At 39.7% G+C, this 12,345-nt stretch overlaps 1 protein-coding gene across 1 annotated transcript in view; it reads left to right on the forward strand.

Moving 5' to 3' along the window:
• Nucleotides 1–12,345, forward strand: part of DNTTIP1 (deoxynucleotidyltransferase terminal interacting protein 1) — an 88,890-nt gene that overhangs the window by 26,475 nt on the left and 50,070 nt on the right. Inside the window, exons 3-6 of the mRNA XM_069243497.1 lie at nt 5,828–5,924; nt 6,368–6,466; nt 6,667–6,735; nt 7,318–7,374. Coding sequence (XP_069099598.1) covers nt 5,828–5,924; nt 6,368–6,466; nt 6,667–6,735; nt 7,318–7,374 — 322 coding nt within the window. The remainder of the gene's footprint in view (nt 1–5,827; nt 5,925–6,367; nt 6,467–6,666; nt 6,736–7,317; nt 7,375–12,345) is intronic.

Below are 12,345 nucleotides of genomic sequence, written 5' to 3' on the forward strand. Positions count from 1 at the left end.
GCCTATAAAGTGGTTGAAAGTTGCATTTTGTAGACGTGTGTACCACACATGCGCAAGCTTACAAAATGACAGGCACTTTTTAAATTTCTTTATTTGCCAGTCCGAGTTGGATCAGAAAAAATAAAGGAAAAAATGTGTGAGACCATTTCTTTAAACCTTAGGTGGGTGAGGAACACTGAGGGCACTGGTGGGGGTGGGGGGATAATGTGGCATGTGGGGAGGAGAAGCAGCAGGGGACAGGATGGCGCACTGGTGGCAGAAAGCAAAAGAGAGGGTAGAGGTGGGGAGGAGAAGCAGTGGGTGGGAAAAGGGTGAAGCAGGCGGGGGAGAAGCACATGACCAAAAAGCAACAGGGCGAGAACATGAGAGCGAGCAAGCATGGAGCAGGTTGGGGAGAAGTACAGGGGTGACAGTAAGCAACATGGAGTGTAGCGGAGAGAATTAGACGAGAGACATCTGGAAAATACATGCACTTTCATTGAGTGTTTTACCAAAAAGAAAAAAGCATTCTTTAAAAACAAGCAATGGAAGCATAGAAGCCATCCAGTTAAAAGAGATGGTAAAGAGGCTATTCTCCATTCGAGGGACAAACATAGCAAATGAGTGACAGGAAAACGAATAAATGGTAAGTAGTGGGCTGGCTCCAAGCCTGTTCGTAAACATTTTATGACCACAATGTCTTTTGCATCAGTGATCCACAGGATTACACATTCATTTCCCTTTTAGACCTTGTAGCAAATGGCTCTGTGAAATCAGTCATCTACCTTTTTATCAGATGAGCTTGAGAAAGGGTTGTGAAGCTCTCAATAACATTTTAGCTTTAAATATGATGGCCAGTCTGGCATCACTACAGTGGGGAAGAAGGCATTGTCTCTGCCTCCTGGCTTATTCAGCTGCGTTTGAGTGTTAATTGTGTCAATTTATAATGGAAACTTTAAAGTTGGGGGGTTCAGCTATCTTTGCCTAAAGCTAACAAACTACACTTCTTGGACACTATTGCAGAACGTGGACATGGAGCCCATATGACCTGATTATATATCATCTTATCGAGGACTGAAGCAGGGGTGAGAACTGCTCCCACTCTTAATTAGACAATATACAGCATGCATGAGTGACATTCTCCATGGAGCTAGGAGTTGTACTCCTAAATTTGGAGGCCAGCATATATTCCAACACCATCATCTTGAAAAACAACTCCAAATGGGCAGTAAAGAACACTGAGAAAAGTGGATGATTTTAATAAAGAAAATGATCCAGTAGTCAATGTAAGCCAAACCAAAATAATCGTATAATATAGACATAAACGTTTGCTGGGCACTTGGAGGCTCAAAGATTGACTTGGGCAATAGATAGATCATAGAACTCAGGCAGGAAATGCAAGCCAGATATAAAACACGTCAGAAGCAGTGAAGATTAAAATGACATACTTGAAATGATCATTAAGGAGTCCTGCAACCAAGTCATTTTGAATGGTAATAAAATCAAAACGTGTTTAGTTGTAACTGTTTGCTACATAAATACTACCTTACAAACCTCTTAACACAATAAATTTGCACCGTTTTTGTTCTCAGTTTCTCTTCCTTCCCATGGGACACATAAGACAGGAATGGAATAGACAGTCTACGTTTAATTATCGGTTTATAGGATGTGCAGTGCTAGAGCCAAATCTTTAAATGATTTAATTTGATTTGTTAGAATTATTAACTGACATTAATGAGGTCCTTGTTTCATAAATTGGTGGGGGGGGCGGGTTCAGTCACGTTGAGCAAGTGAAACACTTCTGTGTATGGGCAACATACATGCTGCTTATTAGCAAGCTTACAAAATTTGTTGTTACATTTTTTTTTCACTCAAGTGATAGATTTAATTGGCTGGAATGGTGGACTTAATTAACTGCTTCTAGTTTCTGTCACATTGACAGCCTGGCCCATAATAATGGAACTCGTAATCTGATGATTTCTGTACTCCATAGGACATTTTACTACTCTTGCAAAGTATGTGAAATGTTGTAATACACTCAATATTGTAATGATTTTAATTAATCTATGATAAATGTTTTATCCTTTAGTAAAAAAAGAAAGGATTTTGTTAATTTATGTGAAATAACAGAAGAAGTATGTTAAAACACTTTCTAGGAAGATTTTAGATATAGGTGACATAAACAACCTTATTTGCATTTTAGCATCACATGTTATAAAGGTTTGCTTTGAAACATTTGAGCTCACCTATCGAGAATGATGCATAAGCAGTTAAGATGCAGAATCCACATTACCTGTTTGTGAGGCCTTCTCCTTGAGTCCAAAGACATAAAGTTGTGAATGCAAAGAACCTGCGATAGGTACATTTGTTTATCCACTGATTTCTCCAGGACCTAGAGAAATTTCGTATTGATAGCCAGGTGGGATCTCTCTTCTGTTTTGATCATGGCTCCTTGAACTTACTGTTTTTTAACAATTTGTCTGGATACTCAGTAATGTAGCCTTTCCACCCATGGCCACCTGGGGACAAGTACTGAGAATAGGTACACCTGAGGAAACATGTAACATTCAGTCAATCAGTTTGCACCTCTGCCTCATTACTAACACCTTAGTAAACCCTAGAATTTACAGTGTCAAAGACATCAGAATCCTTTCCCTTGAGCTAATATAGGCAACGCATGTTTTACAATTGTATAATTGTAATGTTGAGTGCAGACACTATAAAAATGTTGGTTTGTGTTTCAGCATATAAAATGCTTGGCTCAATTGTGTTTTTGCCGTATTCCTCATTCCCAGCCCCCTGCCAACCATAGAGTTTATCTTCACTTCCCCCTGAGATTCATGCATTTAAGTAAAGCACTTTGGTTATCCCCTATGGGTGAAATAGGCTGTGTGAGATCAGTACCTGTAACAGAGAGTTCCCGATAAGCAGACTACTCTTGGACCCTGGGCAACGACCTCCTTTTGATAATGATATTTCGTCCTATTCTTGCATTGTAATGTAGATTATCGTAGGCTTTGTTTATTCCTGATTGTTTTTCAATATTAACTGATCAATGAGTGTCCCGTACATTTTCTTCATTTAAAAGTTTTTTAATGATCTGTATAATTCTTCAATTGACTAATTCAGGTGTAAGCTATTATTCTCACTTATGTTTAATGCACACTACCCTTCATTGTGGATGCCTGTTTCTGACTATCTTCTGTAGATTAACTACCAGGTGAATAGGATGATGGATTGTAATCACACTTTGGCACAGAGCTAAAAAAAAAAGTTTCTCAAAAGTACTTTTAATAATCTCTTTCTTTCTGACCCATCTCCACTTTGCCTCTTTATTGCTGCATTCCTCAACTATCTATCTTAACTTGACCATGCCATGTTTTGTTTTTTTAAAGATAAGTCAAGACCTACAGACACAGGAATTTGTCAGTTGATGTCCTGCATTTCACAGTATAATACAGATATGCACAAAATTCATAAATATACAAATATGTTCACCATAAGTGTATCTTGTCCAATTATCCCACCTATAGATGCATCAGTGAGGCTCTTCCAAGTACACAATATTAAATGGCACCCATATTCTTCTAAAATGTATGTGCTTAAAGTTCCTTTTCTACTTGCAGTATCTGCTTCAATTTCATAATAGTGGCATAACAAAATCTTTCATTTATCAACACGAATTTATACACTCTTTAGCTGTACAGAGATGAGTTATTGTAATAGACATACATTCTCTGCACTGAGAAACTTGGTATATTTTTATCTGAACCCTCCATTACACTTTGAGCAAGCAATGCAGCATACAGATCGAAGAACTGATATAGTCTTTCGATTGTTGCCCCAAAAATCATTAAGTTCCTGGCAGTTCGCCAAAATATGCAGATCATCAGCATTAGGCAGTCTGCATTGTAAGCAATTTGAATCCAACCGTTCCCTTAATTAGTTTGGTTGGTATATTATATAAGCAATTAATAACTTGCTGTAATTTTAACTTAGAATTTTTAAATGTTATGTTGGTAATACATTTGCATATAAAATCTCCTCCCCTGCGATCCTGACCCCAAGTTCTTTGAAACATGTATCTGCAATTATATCGAATCCTTCACTATGAGCTGAGCGAAAACGGTTCTATTAGATCAATTTGTTTTAAACATTTATCTTGATGGTCAGTTTTCATAAAATATTCCTGAATCTACATGTATTTTTAAAAAAAAAAGAATCCGGAAGTTATTACTTAACTGCCCATATGTGCGAAATGTCATTAGAGTGTAAATATTCAACACTGAAAATACCACATCGGGTCCAGTTTTTACAACTATCTCAAAAAATTCCGCTGATACAGTTTGCCCCCTAACAAAGTGTATGCATTATCTATAGGAATATTTGCAGCTTTCTGAATATGCAGCTATGTTTTATGTGTAGAATAGACAATCTTAAAAAGAGCCTGTTGAAATAGTTGGTCAGAGATGCTGCATAAAAATACAATAACTTAATCTATGCCCATTTGAGACATTAATTGATTCTCATCATTAAATGTATTATTATTCAAACTTTGATTACGTTAGTACATTGTAGCCAAATGATGCAACCTGAAATCTCCAGGTGTAGTTAAATAAATCAAATAGCCTGTCAACGTTTCCAATAACCAAAACTATTGATTATAGAATTGGGTCAATCAAGAAATGGATATAGGAGGCTAATTGAAACAGAGTGGAACAAATGGCAGGTGATACCGGTGTTGCGTTGGAATAATATTTTGGTTAAGCAGAACTTCATAATTAAAAAATAAAGTACGTTCCACATCTGCCCACAAAGTGACCCCCAAACAAATGGCTGAAACAATAATGCGATGGTCTCTAGCTCCATATTTATGATTAAGAATTTTAAGTCTGTACCATGATGGGTCTCTGGGACTTCATGCTGTGTCGCAAAGGAGAAGTCCCCATCTTGCCCTTTAACTGCCGCCATGCCTCTCCCAGTCTGATCCATCAGTAGTACTTCCAGGGCACTGAGTGAAGGGGTGCCCACTATGATCATTGCAGGCAGAGCTGTAGGAGTGATGTATTTGGATGACCGCTGCAGCCGCTCAGTGGTCACAGCATTTTGAATGGTGCCTTATCCACGGCTGAGGATCGATTCAACCCTGGTAGATTAGAGTATTTGCTCCCAGGGATTAGCCGAAGCTGCTCTTATTCCCAACCCCATTCCCACCCCCCTCACCCATTGGCAGTGCTTAATTTGTAAAATAATTGGGTGCCCAGAGCACGGCCGGCACTATCACATGCCAGCTGGTCGAATACCAAGAGTGCGTATTCTAGTATCCACCTCATGCCCCACCACCTGAACATTTAGGTCACTCTTGCAAGTTCCTGCTTACACCCTTTGTGATGGTTTTCGGTGTTTCTCTTTCCTTCCCCTTCATTTGTTTTTCCCGCTCTTGCTCTTGGGGATGTCTGTTGAGGAAAAATAAGTGCTGTTCCTCAAAAATGAGTGCCAGTGAGCTCCACCACCCGCTCATATTAAGCACAGACTATTGTGATCTGTCAGTAGTAACCATGGATATCCATAACTCCCAGGGAGATCTAATTTGACTAGCACAGAAATGGGGTAAGTGTCATTGCCTATCAGCACGCAGCATTTCACCCATGTGTCCAAGGATTTAGGTGGTGGGGCACAAGGTTTTGGAGCCCTCACAAACCAGCCTCCCTCTTGCCCTCCTCCACTTTGCAATGTCAGAATCAAAGAAGAAGAATTCCATAGTTTTCCAGTGGCTAAAAGATGCGGTTTTGAACAGTATGTGAAACAATTTGTACAGTTTGTGGAACTACTTGTAAATTTGCTTTAGTTTCACAGATCCTACTGTCTCTATGGATTTGCTGCGAGCTGTGCTGCAACCGAGCATCAATGAAGAGATCCAGATCGTCTTCAACAAATACATGAAGGTAATGGCTGTTTATTGCCTTTGCACTATTATTTCTTTCATGTTTTACACAGTGAATCTCCACACACGTGGCTTAACTTAAAAACTAACCACGAACGAATTGCACTGAGTTGACATTGACATTGTCTGTGGATGGTATACAAACAGCATTTTATTAAAGTGGATATGGTTGTCTGCTTATCAAGAGGAATATGTCTGATTTACCTTATAAATGCAGTTCAAGTACCAACGTCTCCTCTTTTGTGTAAAAATGTGGTCTATCAACCACAGCTCACATGTTAAAGTATTCTTGGATAAATGCAACTCTTTGATAATTTACTTATTACATAACATATCTGCTGAAATCAGGGTGTGGGCTATGTTCTTCTGGGCCAACTGCGCTGCGTGAAAGTAAATTGGTTAAAAATAAATATTCTTTGACCGTAAGTCTTTGTTTATGGACAGTTCTTTCAGAAGGCAGCTATAAACGTCAGAGAAAATGTTGGTGAAGAAGTAGACCCAGAGCTGCTCATCCAGGATGTCTGCCGCAGCACCCTTGAGCAGGTCAGATTTTACACAAACCTCTTGTCGGAACTCACTTTGGGACATTCTTTTTTTCAAGTACCATTTCCCATTCTGTTTAGTTGAAAGCCCTAGAGAGGGCTGAGGATTTCAGGGTGTTGAATGACTGTTGTGACTCTTGATATTTATGTAAAGCTCTTTTTCATTTCATTTTTAATTAAATTTGTTCCTCCTTCTCTCAGGCCAAGCTTCTTTTCTCAAACAATGACAAGGCAGTTGTGAGACCCACCAGTGAACTTCCAGGGTTTAAGGTTGGTATCTTCTGTTGAAGTAGAAGACTCAGCAGTGAAGATTCTAGTATTTGTATTACTGTTTAGTATTGGAATCTGTATGATGGTTTGCTATTATCTGAGTGGATCAGTGGTGCTGTGTAAACCTTGGCCAATTTTAGTGCGAGCTTGCTTGAAAGATTTGTACGCACATAATGCTGAGCTCACTTTTTCCATTAAAGGGCTCTCAACTCTTGGCTTTCATTCTTTTGGTATAGGGATAAACGGAGGAGGGGAAGAAAATGGTGTTGTGAGGGGGCTATTTTTTGGCCACATAGCAGTGCTTGCTGTTTCCAGGACTTGTGACCAGTTGGTTGGGCCTTACCTTGGCGATGTGTGGCTGGATGGGTTTTAAGGGGCATGCATGGAATGGAGGGCTTTTGTATGTTGCATTGCTTCATATCCTCCCTTGGGACTTGTGGCTGGGTAGGCATGGCTACAGGGGCCTTACGGGGGAGAACTGCCTCTGTATTGATGTGTGCACAGAACCCAGGATGTGATTTTAGTTCTGTAGGATTCGTTATTTTTTTATCTACTAACAGCTATTTTCTCTTACTCCCTCAGCGAGCCCGACAAGTAGATGAAGAGTCTAGTCAGAGGGGGAGTCCTATTCTCAAAAAGGTAAATTCCAAATCCTAATTTGCGGGTGGTGTTTCGGGCTAGGAGCTCTTTTGGTGTCAAGTGTATTGCAGGGATTGGTAGTAATTGTCCAGTGGCTAGAGGTCTGTTAGCGTATGTGTTGTAGGGAGTGGGAATTCTGTGCCAGTATTCATGTGGTTCAGTTTGTATTTAAAACATGCCTGTGCTGCGAGTATAAATGACTTGGAGTCTACAAACGGAAAGATTTGGAGGAAACTGACGACTGTGAGGAAGCTTGTAAGTTTTCCAGACTGCGTGGTCTAAGTCCGTGTACATAAAGGGGTTTCACAGGCTGGTAGTTGATGCTAGTTAGGGTTATAAAGTTTCACTTTCCGTTTTAACTTGTTGAAGTTTATAGCCATGATTCAAATTGATCATGAAAAGGTCAGAGATTTACAGCACCAATGCAGTAAATTCCTCCTGTTCAAAGATTTCCACTTAGAACTTGTACATAATAAATAATCAGTATTTAGCACACTGAATTCCACATGTATGCAGCTTGTTCAGGCCCTTTTCCCCTCAATAACATTTAGCAGGTTTGGCCTGCCGAAATCTGTCTGGGGCAAACCAAAAGATGCAAAAATTACTTCACTACTCAGAATTCCAGTCCATGTACTTTTCCTTTCTACACATGAATCAGAATTCAACCACCAACCCGTAATCATGGCCCAAATCTTGACCACGTAGCCATGAGGTCTGCACCCTTGCTTTACACATCATGTATAACCCTACCTGTGTGGGCCTGGAAGGTTAAAGAAGCAAATTGGAACTATGAAGTTACATGTGACTTGTGCAGTTCTTTTCCTGAGTATGAATATTTGAACACTGTCTGACAATGTACACATCCACCACGTTTCACACTATTTTTTCTAACCTTTAATTGAAATCACAGAATGTCAAAATATTATGAAAAAATAGTTATCAAATAAATTTGTGTTTGTTGGGCGCAGCTACAAATGAATTGATAGTCACCCTCTAGTGAGTGTGTCTTGGCCTGTTTTGGAAGTGTTTTCCAGGAGGTTTTGGAGATTTATATCAAAGTCAGACCCCATGACTAAAACTCACCGTCAGTGAAGTAGGAATAGGCACCACTATGGTGATTGACCTTTGACTATTTATAGATAGAGCTATATATAATTCCCCCACCTCTTACACCTTTTATTCTTTTATTTTAATGAGCTAGAGAAAGTGTTTTTCACCTTTTTATCTTTTCATCTTTTATTTTGATGAAAACCTTAGTTGTCGCACTGCACGTCATAAAACACACAATCAGATGTGCATTAGTCTGTCAATTAATGCACCATATGAAAATAACGTCAGTCTGTAATATGCCAGCAATATGTTCAGGCTGAGCTAGATCCTTTGACAAGAGAATGGAATTTATTGAGGTCACAGGAGGACTTGGGAGAACGAGGATGGCAGTTGCAACCTGTAGGGGAGGCAATGCAGATGCTGGATGGATGAGATCGTTTGATGACAAATTCCTACCCACGTACTACCCCTTGATGTGATCCTTCCAAGAGGACCCCTTGTTACACTGGTGACGAAGATGGGATGCTGAAGGACCAGAAGAAAAAAGATCTCAACAACAGGTTCCACTGAACCCTCCTCTGCTATTGCAGCATTGTACCGTCACTGGTAACCCAAATATTATTATCAGATGAGCTGGACCTTCTCTCCCTCAGCCTTTGAGATTGTTTGGAAACCTTTTGGGAACCTGAGAGGTGAAACTGCCACTTGCGAGTCATTGAGAATTAAGAAACAATATGTGGTCAGGGGATGGCAATATTTTATTGGTGTGTTTGGCCGGCTGGTGTTTTGGATAACTGTGACTGCTCTCAAGTAATAAATGCCCAGGGCAGTCTTGTTTATTTTTAAGGAGTACGTTACCTATTGTGGGGTACACGCGACCTGAGTGTTAGCCAGCGAGTTAGCTAGTGCTGTGCCACCCAGCACAGTTCGCTCTTCAGTGTAGAACTCGGGGTTGCAGCAGAAACAGGAAAGCATCACAGCAAGAAGGAATAGGCCCAGCTCAGCTTGCACATCAAAGCGCAGTAAGTGGTTGCTCTCACAACAAAGAACCAGCGTGGCAACAAGGAACCAGCTCAGGGCAAGATAATGAGTTGCTGTGCATGAATGCGGAATTCCTATCTCCCAACGCCCGGGACATATTGTTTGGGATCAAGGGCAACACGTTTTCATGTTTATTTTGTCCTTTGGACAAATAGTCCCAACCCCCTGCAGCACAAACCCTTTGGCTGCCAGTTTACAGAGCATGGAACTGTCTGCGGTTGAGGTAATATGTGTGTCCATATGTTAATGCTGTTAGAACTTGTATTTATAGTTCATTAATGAAAAACCTTCATTATTAGAGTGAGCGCTGTAAATAAATACCTTCAGGTCACACTGCCCTACTGACAGTGGTTCCAGTAAACAAATCAAAAAGTACACACGTTCGAAAAGTTTAACAATATGAAGAGAAGTGTAATGCTCCTAGAAGGCTCTCTGTTTAGATGCAAAGGTTTCCAGAAGCTTGTAAGCAAGAGTGAAAATTCTTTACTTTCAAAATATAATATTAAAAATGCAAGTAGGAAAAAAAACATTTTGCTGCTATGAAATTTAAGCTGTCATTTCTTTGAAGTGTCATTTATTAGCATGTGTTGACGCATGCTAGTATTTTCAAAAAATATTCCTAATGGAAAATCAGTGTTACAATTTTCAACAAGATTATAGGAAGCATGATAATTAACGAGCACTGGCAAAGCCAACAGACCTGACATTTTTTTTTTAGAGTCTTTTGGTTTTGTCAATGCGTGTTTTGTTTTGACATGGCTTTTGTAACACTTGTTGTGGGAGTTGCCAGGCCCTCACCATTGTAACAAACACTGGCAAAAAGAAAAAAGCGTTTTTGGTCTCAAAAACCACACATTGCCACCAGTTGTGTAAGACAGGCCCCGCAGCACCCCACCAGGGGGCCCCCTGAGCACAGTACCTGCCCTGAGTGAGTCTGGAGGGGGCTCGCCATGTTCTTTGCAGGGGACCGCCCTCCAGTTTTGTAAAGCCACTGATTGCCACAGTAGTTCCTTGCACTGAACAAAACTACTTTCTGTGCCAATATGCTCCTTTTGGAAGAGCAGAATGCGATCGCCCACAGTAAAGCCAGCCGATAGATAGAGCAAGAAATAGAAGTTTAATAAAAACAAAATGTCTTTGTTAACGCCAGACCTAATTAAGGACTGAAGTCTTTAAAGAAAGTCACAAAAGTGCACCCATGGTATATGTCTTTGAATCAGTGGCTTTCATGAATTCACAAGAACTTACAGAAGTAGACCAGGAAATTGTACTTCTAGAAAATATTTGTGATCTGTATTTTAGCACAAGCAAATATGCATGTGTAGATTTGCTCATGTGAAAATCTATTGAATGTTTACAAGATTACTTTCCCTTCAACCACTTTTTTCCAAACCCTGGAAGAACTTCTACTTTTGCAATTGCCAGGAGTAACTTTCCAACCCTTCTCATTATGAGAAAAGATTAAGAAGAGCTGGTGAAAATTCTTAAAACATGCAAGTTAGTAGGTTTGCAGACTCAAAGGCATTACAGCCCTGGAACTATTGCTTACTTCGTCTTCCAGAGCCCCAGTATGTAGAGCTGCAGAAAGGTGGCAAAATAAGGAAATTGCTATAGTAGGGATTGAAATTGCAAGTATTCAAGCCCTACTATAGTAGTAGTCCTGGCACAATTAGAGAGGCTATTTTCAGAGCTCTTACATATTGAGATTGCTCCCATAATTGTCGCCCCACTACGTGGTATCAAAGGGACAAGTAGATTTTTGTACTGGACAGGTAGATGTGAGAAGCAGTGTGTCTCTTGGACAAGTAGATATTTTATTAAATTACATACCCCTGTGCTGTGGCAACCCGGCAACATAGAGCCAGCACTGCTCACCACATAATTTTACGGCAACAGAGAACTGGAAAAGCAGTAAGGAATTGGCTCAATGCTGTTCCTTGCAGAATTTTAATAAAATGAAATACTTTACTCTGAACGCTTAAAAAGTGATTTCTACTTATGGGCGGCCAAGAGATCTTCTGTGTAGCTTCTGCTCACTCACTCTCCACATTGACTCGTCTAGTTTTCTGCTTTCTGTTTTCTGTCTATAATCAACTAGACTGCTAACAGAACAGCCAAGGGTGTAGAATATTTCTCACTTCCGGTATTTATCAGTGAACAACTAGACTGCGCACCAGTGAAGGAGTACAGTATTTCAATTATTTTCTTCAGTAGTTGTCTGTATTATTTCTTTTGAAAATTAACTTAAAATTCCTTTACAGATGGTTCTCAGACACGCTATTGAGGCATCGGTGATCAATTGTATATATTCAATGTATATTAGTTAGTTTGTATTAAGATTAATGGCATAGCTTTTACTAGTGGCAGGTGTTACAATGCAGAACATAACGGCTCCTCCTTCTTTTTTTTTTTTTTTTTTTGTTCAACCAAACCCAGGGGTACCACTCACCACATGGAAAAAATTTAGAAAAGTTTTTGAAAGTTATGTTGGGGTATGTGGCACTTGTTTAAGTTCAAAGAGATACACATAACTATTATTACATTGCTTAGGCCCAGAAGGTCAAGAAGTGTTTGACCACTCACCTGAAATTACTGATGTAGTTGCAGTAGACCTAATTGAATATGAGACCTGGATAAAGAAGCTCGTAAAACATCTCTGTAAGGTGAGTACCATAATTAGAAAGGTACTACTTTGCCAAACATATCCAAAAAGAGGGAGTATTGTCCCGCCATCAAACTTCGTATAATATTTCTAGGTCATTTTTCCATTGTATGCAAAAACAAAAGTTATCCAGGGAAAAGGGTGTTTGAAATTGATGGCATTAACAGTGAGAGTGATGAAGACATGGATTGTATGTGTGGACAGATGTTTGCTTTTTG

Source organism: Pleurodeles waltl, chromosome 7 (assembly GCF_031143425.1).
Source record: "Pleurodeles waltl isolate 20211129_DDA chromosome 7, aPleWal1.hap1.20221129, whole genome shotgun sequence".
Taxonomy (NCBI): domain Eukaryota; kingdom Metazoa; phylum Chordata; class Amphibia; order Caudata; family Salamandridae; genus Pleurodeles; species Pleurodeles waltl.